The sequence below is a fragment of the Cyphomyrmex costatus genome, unplaced genomic scaffold, assembly GCF_001594065.2.
Source record: "Cyphomyrmex costatus isolate MS0001 unplaced genomic scaffold, Ccosl1.0 scaffold58, whole genome shotgun sequence".
Classification (NCBI taxonomy): Eukaryota; Metazoa; Arthropoda; class Insecta; order Hymenoptera; family Formicidae; genus Cyphomyrmex; species Cyphomyrmex costatus.
In genome coordinates this window covers 537,271-556,702 of record NW_017279979.1, presented here as the reverse complement: position 1 = coordinate 556,702, position 19,432 = coordinate 537,271, and the positions used below count along the sequence as shown (strand labels likewise).

Here is a 19,432-nt window from a genome sequence, read left to right as displayed (position 1 = left end):
ATGCAACTTTTGTATAACTATTTTTTTATACAAAAATTTATAATTTACAACTTTTTCTAAGTATGGAAGTTAGGTGCCTCATTCAGTCACTCTATACAGAAGTCTATGGATTAGAATGCATTTCGCAGTTCTTGATAGTGTAATCAAAACATTTTTCTCAATGTATTCTAATTTTCAGTTCAATTTTTTTTTACTAAAAGAAAACTGAATTTATTAACGGATTCGAAAGTAGTCACGAGGAAGCATAAGATTTCTCGGAGATAATACGAGCGTGTTAAAACTACAAATGAAAGAAGAGACAACATAAGAATTGCTCTCAAGTTTTCTAAAGTTCCACGTTGTTCTTTTGATTGCTCAGAAAAAAAGTCGAGTAAAATTCTGGCGAGCACGTCGAGGTACAGCAGAAGACTTCGAGGTCATGCAGGACGGAGCGGCGAATCGAAGAGCGTCCTTGCGTCAAGGAGGTGATTCGCTGACGATGTTATTCTGAAGATCATTTGGAAAACGAGATGTGCTGCTCAGGTGGTCCAGGTGGTATCAGGTTGACCGGATGCGGCGTCGTATGCGGCCTCGCCGCGCTGGCGGCTCTCGGCGTTGCTCTTTCGGGTCCAACCTGGCTACACACTGAGGAAAAGCTTGCCGTGCCGGACGTATCTAAGAATTCTGCAGTCAGCGTGAAATTCAAGCTGGGACTTTTCAGAGTCTGCTCGACAATCGTGAATCCTTCCAATCTGACGCTGCGTAAGTAACTTGTATTCTTCATAGCGATTCAAAAATATTGTAGATAAAGAAAAAGAGAATTGATAAAAGATAAATAGGCTACTTTTGACTTAAAAAGTGTAATCTAAATTACACATATTATATAATCTTATAATTTGAATTTTCGAATGTGTTTGTGTGTAATGGTATCAGTTTTATTTGTTTAAAATTGTGATAAAAGTTAATTATGTGCACGATTTCAGTTTATATAGTTCTGCTTTATTAATTATTTTATTCTATTTACGGAATTACGTAGAGTACCCAAATTTGCAAAATTTAAGTTTTTTTGTGCTGTTTGGAAAAAAGAGTAGTTTCATATAGCTTTTGATACGCTTAATCTGTAATTAAAACCCATCACACAATGTTTTTGAGAAAAATGAGGTTCAATCGTTTGAAAAATAAATTTTTGTAGCTGATATATCCGCTGATAAATACGCTAAAGATTTGAAAAGGACTTAAATTTACTTTAAAATATTAAAATATTGAACTTTTTACAGCTAGCGTATTTATTGCTATAGATATATCGGTATTAGGGATGTAATTGTACAATGTCAAGTAAAACAATTGCCTAATATAGTTCCAATACAAAATATCATAGTAAATAATAAAAATTTTATTAGTAGATTTAATACATGGGACTGAAAATGCTCTTTTGTAATAAAAACATTTTTCTCCATTTGTTTAAACAGTTTTTGAAACATAATTTTACAAAAAATTGATTGTACAATTATACAAAAGAATTATGTAAGTTACATGTATTGTAAAATTTTTACTAAATGTGAAATTTTATGTAATTTTACTGCGTATCGTGCATGGGGACTGCATGAAGTAATCGGTATATTTAACAGTGTGTGACTACATCCACTCCTAAAAACAGTAAAAACAAAACGCGCCAGAGGTCCGTTATCGGCTGTAAAAGATTCGATGTTTTTATATTAAATGTATATAATATTCAAACACTAATTTAAGATCTTTTCAAAATTTCTTGCATATCTGATTCGTCAGCTACAAAATTTAAAAAAATAGCCGAAAACGCGTTTATTTGGCGTTTCAATTGTTTTTTTTTTTTTTTTTTTTTTTTTCAAAAACGTGATATAATAAAGAACATTTTCATTTACGATTCGAATTCAGTGTATCAAAAACTATGATAAACTATTTTTTTTTTCAAACAGTAAAAACTATGCAAACCTGTTATTGTAACATTTATTGATTTTATGCATGGAAAAAGATGTACAGTAATATGTGCTAGAATTCTAGTAAATTGTATGGAATTGGCAGGTTTATATAAAGATAGCTGCCTAAAATTTACTTTACCTGGTGAATGAGCATACAGCAAATTGAAAGGATTTTTTAAAATAGATTTTACACATTTCGTAAAGTAAATTTTGAAAGTTATTTACAGTTTTAAGCATAGTGTGATTTACATGGTATAATCACATAAATGAATTTACTGTAATGTTCTTTTTTTTACTTTTCTAATATTTTCATTTTTAAGCAAGTAAAGTTTGTCACACATACACACAAATTCGGCAAAAATAACCGGAATGTTTTTACTAGTCTTATATTAGGTAAAAATTACTCAACCATTTTCCTCCGTGTTCTTTTATACGAGATGCGTACTATGTAACAGTTACAATTAAAACCCTATATAACTTTAATAAATATTCACGTTATGATAGATAGATCATACATTTCACGAGCGCCTGCGGAGCTTTATAATTGTTTCCGCGGGAGTTCTATCTCTCCCGTTTTCTCGATGAAATCTCGCAGTGCGACAGATCTCGCGGAGGATTTTCAGGAACGACAAGAAGTAAACGTAAAAACAAATGACAGTGGTTGTAAAGAGCGCGGTAGGAAGAAGGGAGATTTGTGAGAAGGGTAAAAAGGAAAAGTGAAGGAGGGAGGAAGAGAGCATCTACGAATGACGCGGTTACAAGACTGGTTGCAGCCACCCAGACGATGACAATTCCTTTTTATTTCCCTCACAGCTTCGTCTCGCTCGCTGAAGCTTTCGACTTTTATTTCTCTCGCTGTCCTTGCCATTTCTTCAATCTCCGAAGTTCACCCCTCATCCTTCGCGCGGAAGTTACCTCCAAACGTTGTTTACTGCCCGTACATCGTACACGCAGCTGTACTTAAATGTATTCCGCGATTGGGCGATCTATCCTCATTGTTCTGCGTTCTCTATCGGATTTCAGTTCTTTGAGGGTTGCGCAGGATCGAACTTCGTCGTTATTTATTCACAATGATGGGCGCCGTAGCGTCTATCAAGTTAGTGAAGGTTGGTCGCGCTGAGAGAGAAAGGGTTTTACTGCTTTTTTTCAGTCTTATTAAGATTCGTCACGGTTCAGTGGATTTGTTTAGATTGAATAAAATTTAATCTACTACTACGTAATTGTGCGATTCTTTATTTTATATACCTACCTTCAATTTTATTTTATAATAAAAATTATTAGAGCCAAAGGTATAAAGCAAAAATAATTAATTTCCGATAAGTTAGTTATCACTTTGTGACGTTCAATCACAAATTTTTTTAATTAAATTTAAAATCTCATATACTAAAAGATGAAGATAAACAAGATTCTGATTCTTTTTTTTCTTAGATATAACAGTGAAGGGATTAAAAAAGTGAAGTTTCAAGTTGGATCTGATTAAGTTTCGATATGTAAAGATTAAAATAATTCAAACTGAAGTTAAATGAAGAACTATAGTTATTTAATCACAAACTTTCAGATAAAACGTAATAAACTAAAATGAAATCTTACAATTAATAAATCTCTAAGATTATAATCAAATTTAATAAACGCTTAACAAATTGTGCAAAACTGAACTGTAGCATTTTTAAATTACGATATAATTCCAATATATGTATAATATATTATACTTATTGTGGTAATTTATCAAATATTATTTATTGTGTTTAAGTTAAATAAACACGTAAATACTGGAGTCACCCGAAACAATTCTCTATCTTTTTTTTTTTTTTCAATTAGGTAATATTACTTAATGGTGTACTTTTTAAATTTTTGCATGAAATAGGAATTAAAAATATATTTATAGGTACAAAAATTATGAGAGTGGGAGAATTCAACTTAACGGTTGTTATTAATTATCGGTTATTTATGCGAACAAAACCAAACGAGAGATTTATATTTCGGCGAAACGCCATTATCTGGTTGTATTGGAAACCTGTACATGCAACGATTCCATAACGGAGCCACCATTTGTGTGTGCATTATTTGGTGATTAATAAACGATTTTATTTGCGGTAATCTTCTCTTCACGACTAATAATTAATATTAAAGCTACAGAAATCGACGGGTGGACTTCCGAAAATGTCAAGTGCATGATTGTCATAAATTTTGGCAGAAATACCCTAAATGACGTCAAATAGATGCCCTTAAATGGATTTCTACCGACAAAGAAGTTTAATGCCAAAAATGTTTGAATGAAGTTATAGAAGTTCAGGGGCGCGCGACTTCCACGCGAAGTGACTTCCATCTCACCTCTCCCCTGCCTAAGAGAGCGTGATTTCTACGCGAAGCGACTTTCACCCCTGCACCTCCCTCCTACTTAGGGGCGCACGAATTTTCACGCGTAATAACTTCTTTGTCGGTGAAAATCCATTTAAGGGTATTCATTTGACGCCATTTAGAGTATTTCTGTCAAAATTCATGAAAATTGGGCGCTCAGCGTTTTCGGAAGTTAATCCGAAATCGACTTTTATATCAAACATCTTCCATATATCGTTAGCGATTTTCTTAGTCTAATTGTAAACATAGAATTTTCTTGGTAAAATCTATTTAAAATACAATTATATTATTAGAGGAGAAAATATTAGTCAAAATGTATTAAACATATATAACGTTCTCTGTTAATATCTTCGTTATTGTGGTCCAATGATTGTTTATGGAATTATTTGTTCAGTGGCTAGCCGTTATACTATTACGCTAATATGGCAATGTACAATAACCAGCATTTATTAGTAGGGTTGGAAAAAACCAGGGATTTTTTTAAAAAAGCTCTTCCGATTGGGTTTTATTGGGAATTTTTTTATAAAATTGATTATTTGATATTTTTTACGTAATATTTAGTTACGTTGCATTTATTATTATTTATTTAATTCATACATATTCAAATAAAATTAATTATAAAAGAATTTTGTAAAAATATTATAAAAATGAATTTTTTAAATATAAAAAAACACTTCTATAGTAAAGATAGAAGAATTATGACACTACGTATTATGAATCGTACTAACATTTATTTGGATAACTTAATGTATAAAATTAACTCATAAACAAATTTTTATTAAAAGAGAGTTTGGTGTTTGATTATGATCTTTAATACAATTCCAATAAAACCCAAAAACTTCCAGGATTTTTTGGGTTGGATAAAATAATGCCAACCCTGATTTATATTATTCAAGTATTTTCAAACATTTTTATAAGATTACATTTTAACATTTAATTGCATATATTTCCTCATTCTTCTTAAATTTGAGCGTATTATTATAGTATAAAAACTACATACTATATAGTATTCACACACACACACACACACACACACATACACACATATTTGTATGATAATACACAAACGACACATGTATACATATATTATATACATATATGTATATATTTGAGTGTATAGTCTGTTATTTAATATTATATTTGGGACTGTATACATCGAGTTATGCAAATTTAAATAATATAACATGTATCTACTTTGTTAATATGACCCCTTACGCCATTATGTTGATTATTGATATAGTCTTCTTTTCGAGGGTTTTATATTAAAATAATAGTTCGATAAATCGAACTCTATTATTTTATATATAATTTTTATGTACTTTAGATTTTTTAATACTAAGCAACGTACATACATATATGCAGATAAATTATCAGGGTTGGCAAGTAACGCGTTATTTGTATTATCGTTACAAGTTACTTTTTTCGGTAACGAATAGGTAACGACGTTACATTTTTTTCGGAGTAACGTTCATGGTAACGCAGTTACATTTTTGGGGTAATGGTAACGATTTCACTAGTTACTTTTATCGTTACTTTTTTTCTAGCTACGCAAAAGTTTTAGTCATAACTGGAGTTATAGAAGGATAGATCTGATTGGCTCTCTTAATCACGTAATCACGACGCTTCTTTTCACATTATATTCACAGTTCACACGTATAGGCGTTCCGTTTCACGCCTTATGCGCATCATTTTATCTTTCTTTAATATTCGGTGAACAACAAAAATAAAAAATTTTAAGGTATTTTTAACTATTACAATTTATTTTTTACAGATTTGATTAAGTTATATTACAGTGAAAGATGTTTAATTAAATATGCTGATTTATTAATCCTTTGAAGAGAAGAGGACGTTTCTGTTCAATGTCATAGAATCAGATAGACGAGCAAAAATTATAATTTTAATTTTAATTGCGCACATTAAAACAAGAATTCAATATATATATATATATATACATTTTTTAGCTCTATTCCTCTACTATATAAGAAATAGAATTTTAATATCTTTTTTTACATTTAACAAAAAAATCGTCACATAATATTCTATTAGTGTCAAGAAAAAAAGTAACGATTCGTTATATTTTGAGTAACTGTAATAACGATAACGAGTTACTTTTTCAAATTAATAATGAGTAACGGGAACAAGTTATTTTTTAGGAAAAAGAACGGCAATGGTAACGAGTTATTTTTATGAAGTAATGTTGCCAACCCTGCAAATTATGTGTATGTATATACATTTGTGCATACATTTTGCAATTTTTTACTTTTTGTTAATTTTGTAACCGAATACTGTGTTTTTTTTAACAAAATCAATTTTTTAAGTAATTATAATTTGAAATTAGACCGAAGGTCAATTAGGAGATCAATTAGGAGAAATAATCCTAATTTTCTGTTAAAGCATATCTTAATATAATAAATATTTCAATTTTTTAAATCTAATTTTTTAAATTTATTTTTATGGGAAGCCACATTACTCTTTCTATGCCTTTTCTAGTCATTATACTATATACAGTGTCATAAAATTTTTCAAATAATATGCTAAGTAATAAATAGAAATTTATAAAATCGATTAAACAATACATAACGAATGTAATTAAGTTTTAAATTTAAATATTGATTCTATTATTAACCAAGTTATTGTATAAAAAATGTGTAAAGGAGAACCATAATACGTGGATCTTCAGCTTCTCTACGTTCGAAACAACGGAGCGTTATTTTGTGTTATGAGTATTTACATTAATCCCATTACCCAATCCCGTTCTGCAATGTCATTAGTGAGTTTTAAACGGAGTGATGCCACGCGATTTTAACATTATTTCGATTCGATAATTTGCATGTACTCCGGGAAAGTCTTGGAGATTGACCCCCTTTTGCGTCAACTTTGCTGAAAACCCCAGAATATGTTACGGCAGACAGTAACTAAATTAAATTCGAAAGTTTTACTCCGGAAAATTGTGGGAAAAGCCGGCTCTCTCCGTGGCGCCGTGTTAGGTTAATTCACCTGTAAGCTGTAAGTAGTCATGCCCTCTCCCTTCTCCCTCAGGAGAGATCGCGCGCGAGTTATTAGTTCAAATGAGCGGTGAGAACAGCAAGGAAATACTTTTAAGCTCGGACGGAGAGAAACGAGCCGACCGTCTCCGCGGAGACTAGTGATTCAAAGATGGCGGGAACCAACCGGCCCCACGTAAATCTTTACCCTTCGTGATTCTATTGATATAAACGATTTGATAAAAAAATTCGATTCCTAAAATGCGAAACTATATATTATTCACTAATCATTATGTTTTACAAAGTCTGTTTGTATTTCTTCCTAATTTTTTAATAGCTTCGTCAAATTGAGGAAATACATTCGGGCAGTTCAAATACTTTTATCTTAAATACAGTGTTTACAATGGAATTGTATTTTGTATTTCGTATATCAATGAAATAAGAGAATGGAAGTAATTCGTTTGTAACAAAGTAACAGTTACTACTTATTTTTTAGGTAACTTTACTGGTAACTGCGGTTAATTTTTTTTATAACTGTAACGATAACGTGTTAAAATAATTATATTTTTTTGGTAACAAACGAATTTTATATAGTCACTTTTATCATTACTTAGCATATGATTGAACATGATTTGATTGGAATTATTTTACATTTCTACAATATATTGGATAGATATCCCAGTTTACCGTATAATTTACAGATTTCAAAATGAAAGTATATTTTTAAGAAAAAACTAAAAAATAAGGCTAGTTGCTTCAAAAAGAATATGTAGACAAAATGGATAATTTTTAATTGATTTGTCTCATTATTCTGTTCTTATAAAAGTATTAAGGTACGATTATAAAAAAATTAATAGTTTACGAGATATTTAACATTTTATGTCAGAATAAAGTATTAAATATCTCGTAAATTATTGGTTTTTTTTATATCTGTATCTTTATGCTTATACTTTTACATGCAGAATTATTAAAGAAATCATATTGTGTAAAAAATATTGTATGTGTGTGCTCATTCTCTATGCTCTTCTTAAATTATTATATTACAATTGAATTTTTTTTATTGAAATTTGCTATATTTATTTCGCTAACTTGAATTTTTTAAATTTTCAAATTTGGATTTAGGATTCGAAATCATCAACAATTTAAAAAATCTTCCGAGTATTAAGTTTTATTGAAATTGAGCTGATTGAGAAAATGATATGCCACAAAGAGTTAAAGAAAATAAATAAATAGTACTATAATGTGATATATTTACTACTGTTTCTAATGTAATTCCTCTTTATTTATTTTGCCATTATATTTTGTTACTATTACAAAAGTTACGATGTGTAATATTATAGTAACAATATAATAATGGATATAATAAATAAAGATATTACAAAATTATATTTGCTCGACGTTAACTAAGCAAGAATTCTATATCAGAGAAATTTAACAGAGGGATTTGCTCTCGTTAGACGTTAAATCGATGCGTGTCGATAGTCGAAGCAGTCTCGTTACGCGACCGGCAATTAATTACTGTCTTCGTAAAACTGCGGGACGCCGACAATTTGTCTTCATTGCCGGCGTGAAGACTTACCGAAGGATCGTGGAAGTAAAAAAAGAAAAATGTGAAAAGTAAGCGAAAGGGTAAAAAGGAAGAAGGGAGAACGGATTTTGACTACGTGCGTTATCAAGGGAGCCGCATGCGAGTGAGAATTTTATTCAGATATAACTCGAAAATTACACAGCTGTTTTTTTTTACAGAGAACAATTTTCAGTAGTACACATTTTCAAAGATGTACACATTGTACCCTGTCACTAAAAAATTTGAAGTATTTTATTTTGAAAAAAATTTAATTAATTTTATTGATCAACATTACAAACGTCCTAAATTTTATGTTTTGATTTAATCATAAGTTTTATACCAACACAGTATAATACATTTAAAAAAAATTGATATATTATCATTAAAATAATTATTGTATATCTTTCAAGAATCGTGAATTTGTTTAAAAATTATATGATGTTTCAAATTTTTGAGCAATAATATAAATTATAAATAGTATGAAGTGGCACACACACAAACAAACGTAAAATTTCAACGTGAACACTGTCAGATCGGAAGGAATAAAACGGACTAACAGCAAAATATTTAGGTCAATGAAAACTCGTTATTAATAAAAAGTTTAAAGGGCGTATCATGTGTATATACAATGATTTTCATATAATTCATTTAATCGCCATGCAGCGCCGTTTTGTTTTCGCTTTAGTTAAGAGAATTCTAAAGACGCTAATTAGCCATACTGGAAATAGGACTTACACACAGATGATTACGTGACACATCACTACATCAATATCTCCACTTATACATGTTACACATATTACATAAATTTTCGTATAACAATTACGTTTAATTAGACATCTAAGTCCAATTCTAAGAACTCCACGCTGTTTCTTCATACAAACTAATAATCTGTGAACTACTATTTTGTAAGTACAGATTGCACAGCTTTTATATGAAACAAATGTTGTTACGACATGAAACGACGTGACAGTTCTGGAGCGACATGTTGGGCTAAGAAATGGTAACAAAGAACTCAATTTTGAAATTTTTTAAACAAAAATAATATTAATCAACAATAATAAAATTAATAATGACAATAAGAAGGGTTACGAGCCCCAAAACAATTTAGTTTAATAAAATAATGTACTATTTACATATTGAAATTTTTTGTTATTTTCAGCATAGACTCCATATCACATGTGTGTATTAATGCTTATACTTTAATCTTGAAAAAGAATTCTTAAATCAATTTAAAAAAAAGTAATTATTATGCAGAAATTATATATGGTTTAGTCAGTAATACAGACGACTTTAGGATTCCTTTAAAGAGGAAATTCGGCACTCAGTATAAATCGCGAGTGTCGGGGCTGTCAGTGTGCGCCACGATAATAAAGTTATTTGTAATTCTAGGACCGCCTGATCAAACCTTGCTAATTTCCTGGATCTGCTTGGTTAAAATTCCGCAGAATGCGCTCGCGCTCCATTGTTGGGGAAAGTGTCTGAAATTACATCACAGAGCCGACACGGCCGTGAGGACTCAAAGTAATAATCAGCGTTGTACTAATTCCTAATGCTTTTTGTTGCGTCGAATCTAATTTTCCTAAGGCGTTGAAAACTCGAGTAAGCAATGCGCACAATCCTACTCTTTTAAAGAACATCCTGACAGACGTTATTATCTATTAATTTTCTATTTTACATACGTTAACTTTATCTATTTTACAGCATCTTATTTTACTTTATTTTATCTTTTGCGATCTTTACTTTATTTAATTACAAGTAAAGCGTATATAAAGCGTATGTGAAGGAAAAATAGATATTCAAGTAGTGGTGTATTATTGGCTAACGCAAGCAGCGAAATTAGAATAAGAAGAGATAGAATTACAGAATTTTATACAAATTTAAACAAAATTGAAGTTTCTTTTTTAATTTTTTACTAATTTAAAACCATAAAAATAAAATTAACATATTAATTGAAAGTTATAATTATTAAATATTGCAAAATTAACATTCCAAGATTTTATATATGACTTTCTTAAAATATTATTTTTAAAAATTACTTTTAACCAATATATTAACGCAAACATAGTTTAATCGATTGATTCGAAGTTTTAAAATAATATTTTTAATAAAATATTCCACATTAAAGATAATAAAAATTTTTAAGACAACAAAAATTTTTTATATTTATTAACAAAAGAAGACAAGTGTAAAGTTTAAGTGTACCTACTATTTAAAAAAAATTGATAAGCAGACGCGCATAAATTATGTTAATTTTTTGGGATGCCATTATTGTTTATTTTAGTGACTTTGTTATAATTTTGCACTTAATTTTATTATTAAAATATATTTCCTCACAACAAAATACACTATATATTTATCTATGACTTTAAACAAAACTTTTGCGATATTGAAAAGTATCTAATTTTTTATTCTACATTTCTATAACTCCATACATTCAATAGTTTACAGCTGTGATAACTTGAGTAGGTTTATTAACTAATTTTGGTAGTAAAGTTCTCTTTGGGATGATAACAAAAAAAATTTTTTTAAATCTTTAAAACTCCAATTTGATGAGAGGCACATTTATAAACGAAATTATCAGTATTCCGCATGATTAGTTCAAAACGTCACAATGTTTTGCATAGAATTATGGCATAATTTTAATCACATTCCATCGTTGGAATGTTATTCCATCGCTATGTCTTAACACACTAAGAGAATTGCATTAGATAATCCTTTTTCTTGCTGCTTATACTATTTATTTTTAATTATCTTATAGTTTATCTTATTAAATTATTCTTTATAATTTAATTCATACTGCTTGATACCGCTTATAATATAGAGAGCAGTACAAAACTTAACAAATTATATCTTAACATAAATGCTTATGTATATTAAAACAACAAGATGATTGAATAATAATATTTAAATTGTAAGGAAACTAAGAGAATGAATAATCGCGCGTCTTAATTTTTGTAATGATTTATTCACACAAAATAAAATTTGTACAATCTTGTAACAATAAAATAAAAAATTCCAACATAATCATCTTGACACGCGAAAAACGAAGAAGTTTGGCGTAAGCTCTTCGGAATTTATGCGCGACGATATTTCTACACGTTTGAAAGGTAAAACGAGGCTAGTCGTTGATAAATCAAGCTTTATAATCCAATCTCTCTCTCTCTCTCTCTCCCCCCCCCTCCCTGCAATTCCATAATTCTTCTCCAATATTTTCTTTTCCGTCAATAAACTGCGCGATATGCTTCAACATATCTCTTTTTCGTATAGTATATGTACATATATGATTTTTACGATTACTTTATAAGTATATGAAGTTGTCTTCTACAATGTAAAAATTAGTTAGAAAATTTGAGATATAATATAACTTTTATTATATATATATATTGTTTTACTATTATTGATTTTGTGAAGGATCTCTTATGTGCACATGTATGGACACGCAAGCTACCCTTGAGGGCGTCTACCTTTCGACGTCTCGCAATCCCGAAGTAAATTACACATCCCCTTTGATCTCCCTTGCAGCGAACTCGCTCAGACTCAAGCTTCTGATACATTTTTCTCATCCCACGCTTTCGATTAGACTTTTGCGCGTCAAAGGGTAAACTAGCTTGTGCAAGGGCAAGGGTACATTCTCCGTAATTTTTGAAAGAAGATGGTGGAGTCATTTAGCAAAGCAACCTTTTAAAGCGATCAGTTATATTATGTACCGCGATATTAAATTACTAAAACCATATTCTTTTTCAGGAAAATATAAAAAATTACGGGTTTACTGTAATTAAGTGTAAAGGATTTATGGATTTATGCAATTGTATTATTATATATAATTCAGAGTTTTTATAAAACTCTTTTTATAAAAATATTTATATTCCTATTTATACTACAAAATAATATAAAACATTATGATAAGAGAAAATAAACGTATAATTACAATATAATAATAATATTAAGGGACTGCTGGAGTGACGGTTGAACTTGATTGATATCGATGAGATGATACAGACTTTATATAAACACAGTTTCTTACATTATTATTCTGTCTTATTTCTTTTTTGATTTTTTTATTTGAGTTTTGGAATGCAGCTTATTCATTGAATGGTTGGTTTTTACTTATAGATCTAACCATTTACATTCAACTGCTCTAGCAAGGATGAGTTCCGAAATCCATTTTAAAAAATGTAGCTTTTTTGTGATCGATTGTATATCTGTCCTTATTTAATATATTGCAGCGCCATCTTTTGCAAGTTCGAGCATTTCTATTGAAGATACAATTACTGCTGCGTTCATCATTTTAATCTTTATTAAGTATATATAAATTAAGCTAATATATTTTTTTTTAAGTTTTCAATCTTAATTCTACAAACTCAGTATCATTTGTTCAAGTAATCCGAAGTCCGTTGAACATTTATACTGTACATACTTATATGAAACTTTTATATCAAACAAATCTCAGGTAATACAGCTACACGAGTGAAAAAATATATCAATTTTTTAATTTTTCTTTGATTTTTTTGTGAAATATCGATACATCCGAGCTTTCTATTTATACGTATTTTAATTCTGTAAAAAAATTTTGCAGTAAAACTAATTCAAAAATTTTTAATTATAATTGCACTATAATTCGTGGTAATTGACGTCACGTCAGCATTCCTTTAACTTATTGTTTCTCCAACTATTATCTTCCCCGATCTGAAAATCTTGTTTTTCTATTATTTTTCATCATCTGTCAGAAATGTGAACTGTAGTTAACATTCATGAATTATTTATAAATTTAGAAAAACGAAGAGAAAGAGAAAGAAGAAAGGAGACAGTCAGAGGAGGGAATGGGAGAAAGCACGTAGACGAAATAAACGGAGAAGGGAAAGTATAGAAATTGGGAATTTCAGTGGATGGGCTTCTGCAGTAATGCGATTGATCTTGCGAGACGTACATACATTGCATTCCCGTATTTTCCACCCTTGTGTTATCACACTCGACATCATGACGCGCGATCGACGACTTTTCGGAGTCCGTTTCGAAGAATTCGAGGAAAATCTCGGGGATTTTCTGGCAGCCGCGAGTAAAAAGGGAAAGAATGTCGTGGCGAGCTGGGTACGAGGGCTGCTCTGGGTGGATAGGTGTGAGTTAGGAGAAGTGAGAGGGGATACGAGGAGAACCAGGAGTATGGGTAAGAAGTAAGAAACCTGGATCGACTACCTGATTGGGTTGGTGGCATGTACCAGATGTTCGGTCTGGTTTGTGGCGCCATGGATTTTGAAATTGACAGGAACAAGATGCGTAAAAAACTTTTTTCGATTTACTTCCTGACAAATACGCGTGTGCGTGCTTTCAGCCCATTCGCTTTATATATAGGTATATCACGAGAGGGAGAAATAAGAATCCCTTTGCATAAATAATTTTCATGCTGAACTTCCTCTATCAGATTTGATACTGAAATCGTGTTGTTGGTATTTTTTGAGGGGGGAGGATTTCTTGATTTTTATAACAAGCAACGCCATTGCTTATATGCTGCTCTATACGTATATCAATAAAAAACTAAAAATTTCTAAGATCTTGTCTCACTTTATATAGTTTTTCGTAAATATTTGTTCACCAGAGGACGTAGCTTTATTTAAAATTAAAATTTATGTATAGGAGAGAGATAATGTATTCAAGAGTAATATTATTGTTTAATACCTAAGAGAGATGGATATATTATAACGTACGTAGTGTTTTAAAATCTTATATTCATTTGTTTCTAAAAATCACTTTTACAAAAACTGTGACAACCAGACACGATTTTCTCTAATATCGATATAAAGAATATAGTTTTGACATATAATAATTAAATGGTCTATTAATAGAATAAATTTGAAAATGAGGATTGTAAGTTATGTGCAACAGACAAAAAAAAACCTTTATTTGATTTATTTCTGTGCTGAAAATAGCTCGAAATTGAATCGAAACATTTATTTTATTAATTTTTTAAAAATAAACACTGTCGATTTAATTGCGCATTCAGTTCAGCTCCTGAGTCTCAGTTCTAATTTTCTGTATATTGCTTTTATAATCAAAATTTTTTATTTTTGTTATTTTTGTGTGTGTGTTTCACAATTCTTAAATAAACTACTTGTTTAATTGTGATAATCTTTATTATAATATATAAAAAGGTTTTTTATTTTGGAGTTGTAAATTTTGATTATTTTGTTATGAAGTTAAAAATTAATTCTTAAACTTTTGATAATGTTAAATTTAATAAGTTGTGAAAATTAAAACATTTCTTGAATTACTTTTTCTTTAAGTAAAGAAGCGATATGACAAATCGAGAATTACATATCCTTATCTTTTCATAACTTTATTATTGATTGTTGTATAATGTGTGATATATGCAATTCAAAATTATATCACGGTGATAAAATTATATTACAATGAAAACGTTGTTAATTGCAGGTTTAAAATTGTATTATGATAAAAGGTTATAATAAAAACAAATGTTGTGACTATATTTTAACGAAATTTTATTTCGAGGATTCTTTTTACTGGATAGTAATGTGTTCGAAAGTTACTAAAGTTAGATGGATATAAAGTTGGTGAGGACGAACGACGTGACGATACAGTCGCTCGCTATTTTCGTCGGCTATTTTCTTTTAATCCTCTCTTGCCACGTTTTTCCGCGTTAATAACGAGTGGCGGCTTCGATCGGCACCATTAGTGGTTCAGCTCCGTCCCCGTTTCCGTCGGAAACCCAAATTAATATAGCTTTCCAAGCGTATCGTTGCGAGCGAGCACCGCGAACAGAAAACCCGAAGAATTTATGTTTCGTTGGCAATTAAAGGAAACGAGCGGATTACGCGAGTCTACGATCGTCGTTTACGATTACTCCATCAGGATGAATTGAATTAGTCACTGCCAAAGCTGTGTAACAAACAATATATTAATTAATTACATCAATTATTTTATTCTAGAACTTGTTTGAAAAATGCTCTATATTATTAAATTTGATAATATTTTTGTCAATATTTAAAAAACATATTTTGTTGAATACAATATTTTTGTGAAAAAGATTTTTGAAATCTTTTAAGATATTATTGATTAAGTGCTTATTTGTTCTTTTGGAGATTATTGTATATTTGTACAAAATGATAAGTACATAAGTGCTTGATTAAAAAGCAATTTTTTTATTTAGGTTCAGGACGCATTATTTCATTCAAATTGGGAATTATACTATTCAATATAGCAAAATTTTAGGTGTTTTATTTTTAAAAATCTATTTTTTTGTAATCACGGTACGACGTTTTTTTAATGGATTTAAGAAACAAAAAATTCTATAGAAATACATTGTTGAAAAACGTTTTTGTATGGAAAACTTGTTTCATGTTAGAAAATTTTTGCAAATTTTCGAGGAGGTGACAACTCTCCCAAATAAGAAAAAAATTGTCCATTTTCTAGTTCGTAGTTTTGTATATACAGAAATTATAAAATTTACAGAAACTCAAAAACTATACCGACCAATATAACTTCTAAAAATAGAAATTACTTTAAAACCTCCTTTTTTTGAAAAAGGATGCTAAAAAATCTTTTTAATCAAGCTTTAAAGAATCGCACTCAATGAAATTCGTCGATAAAACTAATAAAATTGACACGTTTTTTAAAAACACCTTCCTTTAAATTTCGTACATTTTTAACGAGTGCTGCTTAATTTTTGAATTCCGAATGATAAGTTGGGCAGAAATTTTTATATTCACCTAATATGTTTTTTATTTCTAATTATTTTTTTCAATATTATATTTTTTATATTTTAATAATTATTTTATTACTTTAAGATTCTTTTCTCTACCTAATTACTAGTCTAATTAATGTTTTTTAGTTTTTATAAATGTTTTTATAATTACCGATGGTTTGCATGTATAAAAAGGAAAATTGCTACAAAAAAATTGCATGAACGTATTTATGAAAATAATAACGAGCTGAATTTTATTTTAATTAATTTTGACAATATATAAAAAATTTGTTGCATAAGAAAGATGAAAATATTTGCTGCGAAGACGATACGGATTTATATATTCAGATATTTTAATAGACGAAAAGCGGAGTTGAGCACATCTTTTGATTTAAGTGCAAAACTGGTATCATTCCAGCAAAATGTAAAGGAAAAGGGAGAGCGCGATGTAAAGTAAAAAGAGTGCAACATGGAAGTAGTTCGAGAAACTTTCATTAATCCTCCGCGGAGTGTTCAAAGCGTTTTAATTTCGTGTCGGTACAAAAGAATTATTCGGATCGCTAGTTAAAAAACTATATTATACACTCAATTCGAACGGATGAATTAACGTACAGCATTGTTTTAGATTTAACTTCTATTGAAATTTTTCTCACCTATATATTATTAAGATTTTAAATATTTCACTGAAAATATTAAGAATCTTAATCTTATAAGAAACATAAGAATAATTTATTAAAAAAATATTTGACAATAAACAATTTATTTTTAACAGTTATTATATTTAAACTAAATTATTAATTTTTTTATTTAAGTATTTTTAATATGAGCATTCAAAAATCTATTAAAATCTATTAAAACAAATACTAACAATAAAACATTTGTATAGTAATTGAAAAATTATATATATTTCTATTTTCACACGCTATAAACATCAGTTTATACTTATGTTTATTAAATATTAAACAATGACAAATAATGCTTATAATTACTGTAAGCGCAAAATGGTACCCACTCACAGTAAATATAATTTTAAGTATATGTATATACTTATATATATATATATATATATAGTATATATAAATTAAGTAGTTATTACAACTGATTACAAGCGCTTATCACATTTCTCTTATTTTTTCGAATGTAAAATCATTTTTCTTACTAGTAAGAAAAAGCATATTGAAATTATTATATCGTTTTAAATATTGTACATGTAATATTTAAAATAGTGATAGTTATAACGCAAATTTAAAGCTAATTATTTATTAATTTTAATTTCGTTACAATTAACAAGTAAATTTAAAGTTAAAATATACAATGAAGTAGAAAGAATTTTAGTAGAAAGAAATAACCGACAATCGCAATCGCATCGCAGAGATTCTGTTGACAATGGTCGAACATATTAGCGAAAAGCGCGATGAGTCGTGCATTTTGCTGCACGATCAGCATCGACGGGCTCATTATGGCACTAACGAAGCCGGAAAATCAATTTCCCGGTCGGGTACAATCGCGGAATTGCATTGTTTAATGACCACGATGGGCGAGAAACCGGAAGTGCCGTTACATCGTAAGGTCGAGTCGCTTGATTACCAATCTGGATAAAGATATTATTTCTGATAATGAATCTATTTTATCTGTTCTTTAACTTCGGAACTTTCGTGTCTGGGGAAATTTGTTCTAATTCTATATCGAGAAAAAGAAGAAAAAGGGCTATTAATTTGTTATATCAAATTTTGTAACACGAAGATATCGTTCTGTTCTTTTCGATAAAAACCTGAATTTTCAATATTAGCTTGTTCAAAGTTTCAATATTGAAATATTCGATATTATTAGTACATCACTTTTTCAGAGCTATCATATTTGAAGCAGCGTTGCAAGATTTGCACACCATTATTTGCATTGTGATTTATTACGAAAGGTTAATTTTTAGTCAAGATCGGCCTTTTAGATAACTAGTTCAAGCAATGTTGTTTGAAATTATACGACTATATTATAAAATGTTAAATAAATTTTAGATATTTATGCAAATATAGATTTAGTAACATAAACATATATTCAATGACTTATTATTAAATCTATATTTGTGTAAATAATGGATTTATAAATATATATCTATAAATATATTCATAAATTACTAAACATACATATGTTAACTTTATAATTTTAAAGACGTATCTATACACACACACACACACACACACACACACATATGCGCGCGCTTTTCTTTTATTTTAATTAATTTAATTAATCCACTAAAATTTTTGAGAATATAAGATAATATATGTATGTGAGATTAAATAAAGTTTTAAATGATTGAGAGAGAGAGAGAGAGGGGGGGATATGATTTTTATTATGTTGCAATTCTATATTGGGTATACAGAATATTCAATTATTAGCAAGTCGATGCCAAGGAAGAAATTGAGCGTACACTATAGTTTTACTCTAAGCCTTTCGTATATTTATTCTCGCCGCACGAGTTCCTTTTTCGATTTGACTTGGCAGTAGTCCACCTACAATTCTCTCCCCTACACTTTTCACCAAACAATTTACATGATCTCGTGAAAACAACTCTCAGACGATTTTTTTGTCCTGAATGAGAAATCTTCGGTCTTTAGGTGAGCTTTCTGCCCGTTAAATTTGGAGGGCGTATTCTTCTCCCTAATTTTTGATTATGTTTCGTTCAAAGAACAAGATATTTCACGTCCGGAAAAGATTATAAGGCAGAAAGATAATGTTTATAGAAAACATAAAATTGCATTTAAAAATTTGGAAACACAGAATTATATAAATTAAAATAATAATATACATAATAATTAAATATACATAAAAAGAAGAATAAAAAATCTTTTATTTTAATTGAAGAATATTTTTTAATAGATACAATGACTTTTTAGAA

At 29.3% G+C, this 19,432-nt stretch overlaps 1 protein-coding gene across 1 annotated transcript in view; it reads left to right on the top strand.

Annotated features, from left to right (window-relative positions):
- The first annotated feature begins 509 nt into the window (after window positions 1-509).
- Window positions 510-19,432, top strand: part of LOC108779318 (uncharacterized) — a 122,574-nt gene continuing 103,651 nt past the window's right edge. The window contains exon 1 of the mRNA XM_018546707.1: window positions 510-741. Coding sequence (XP_018402209.1) covers window positions 510-741 — 232 coding nt within the window. The remainder of the gene's footprint in view (window positions 742-19,432) is intronic.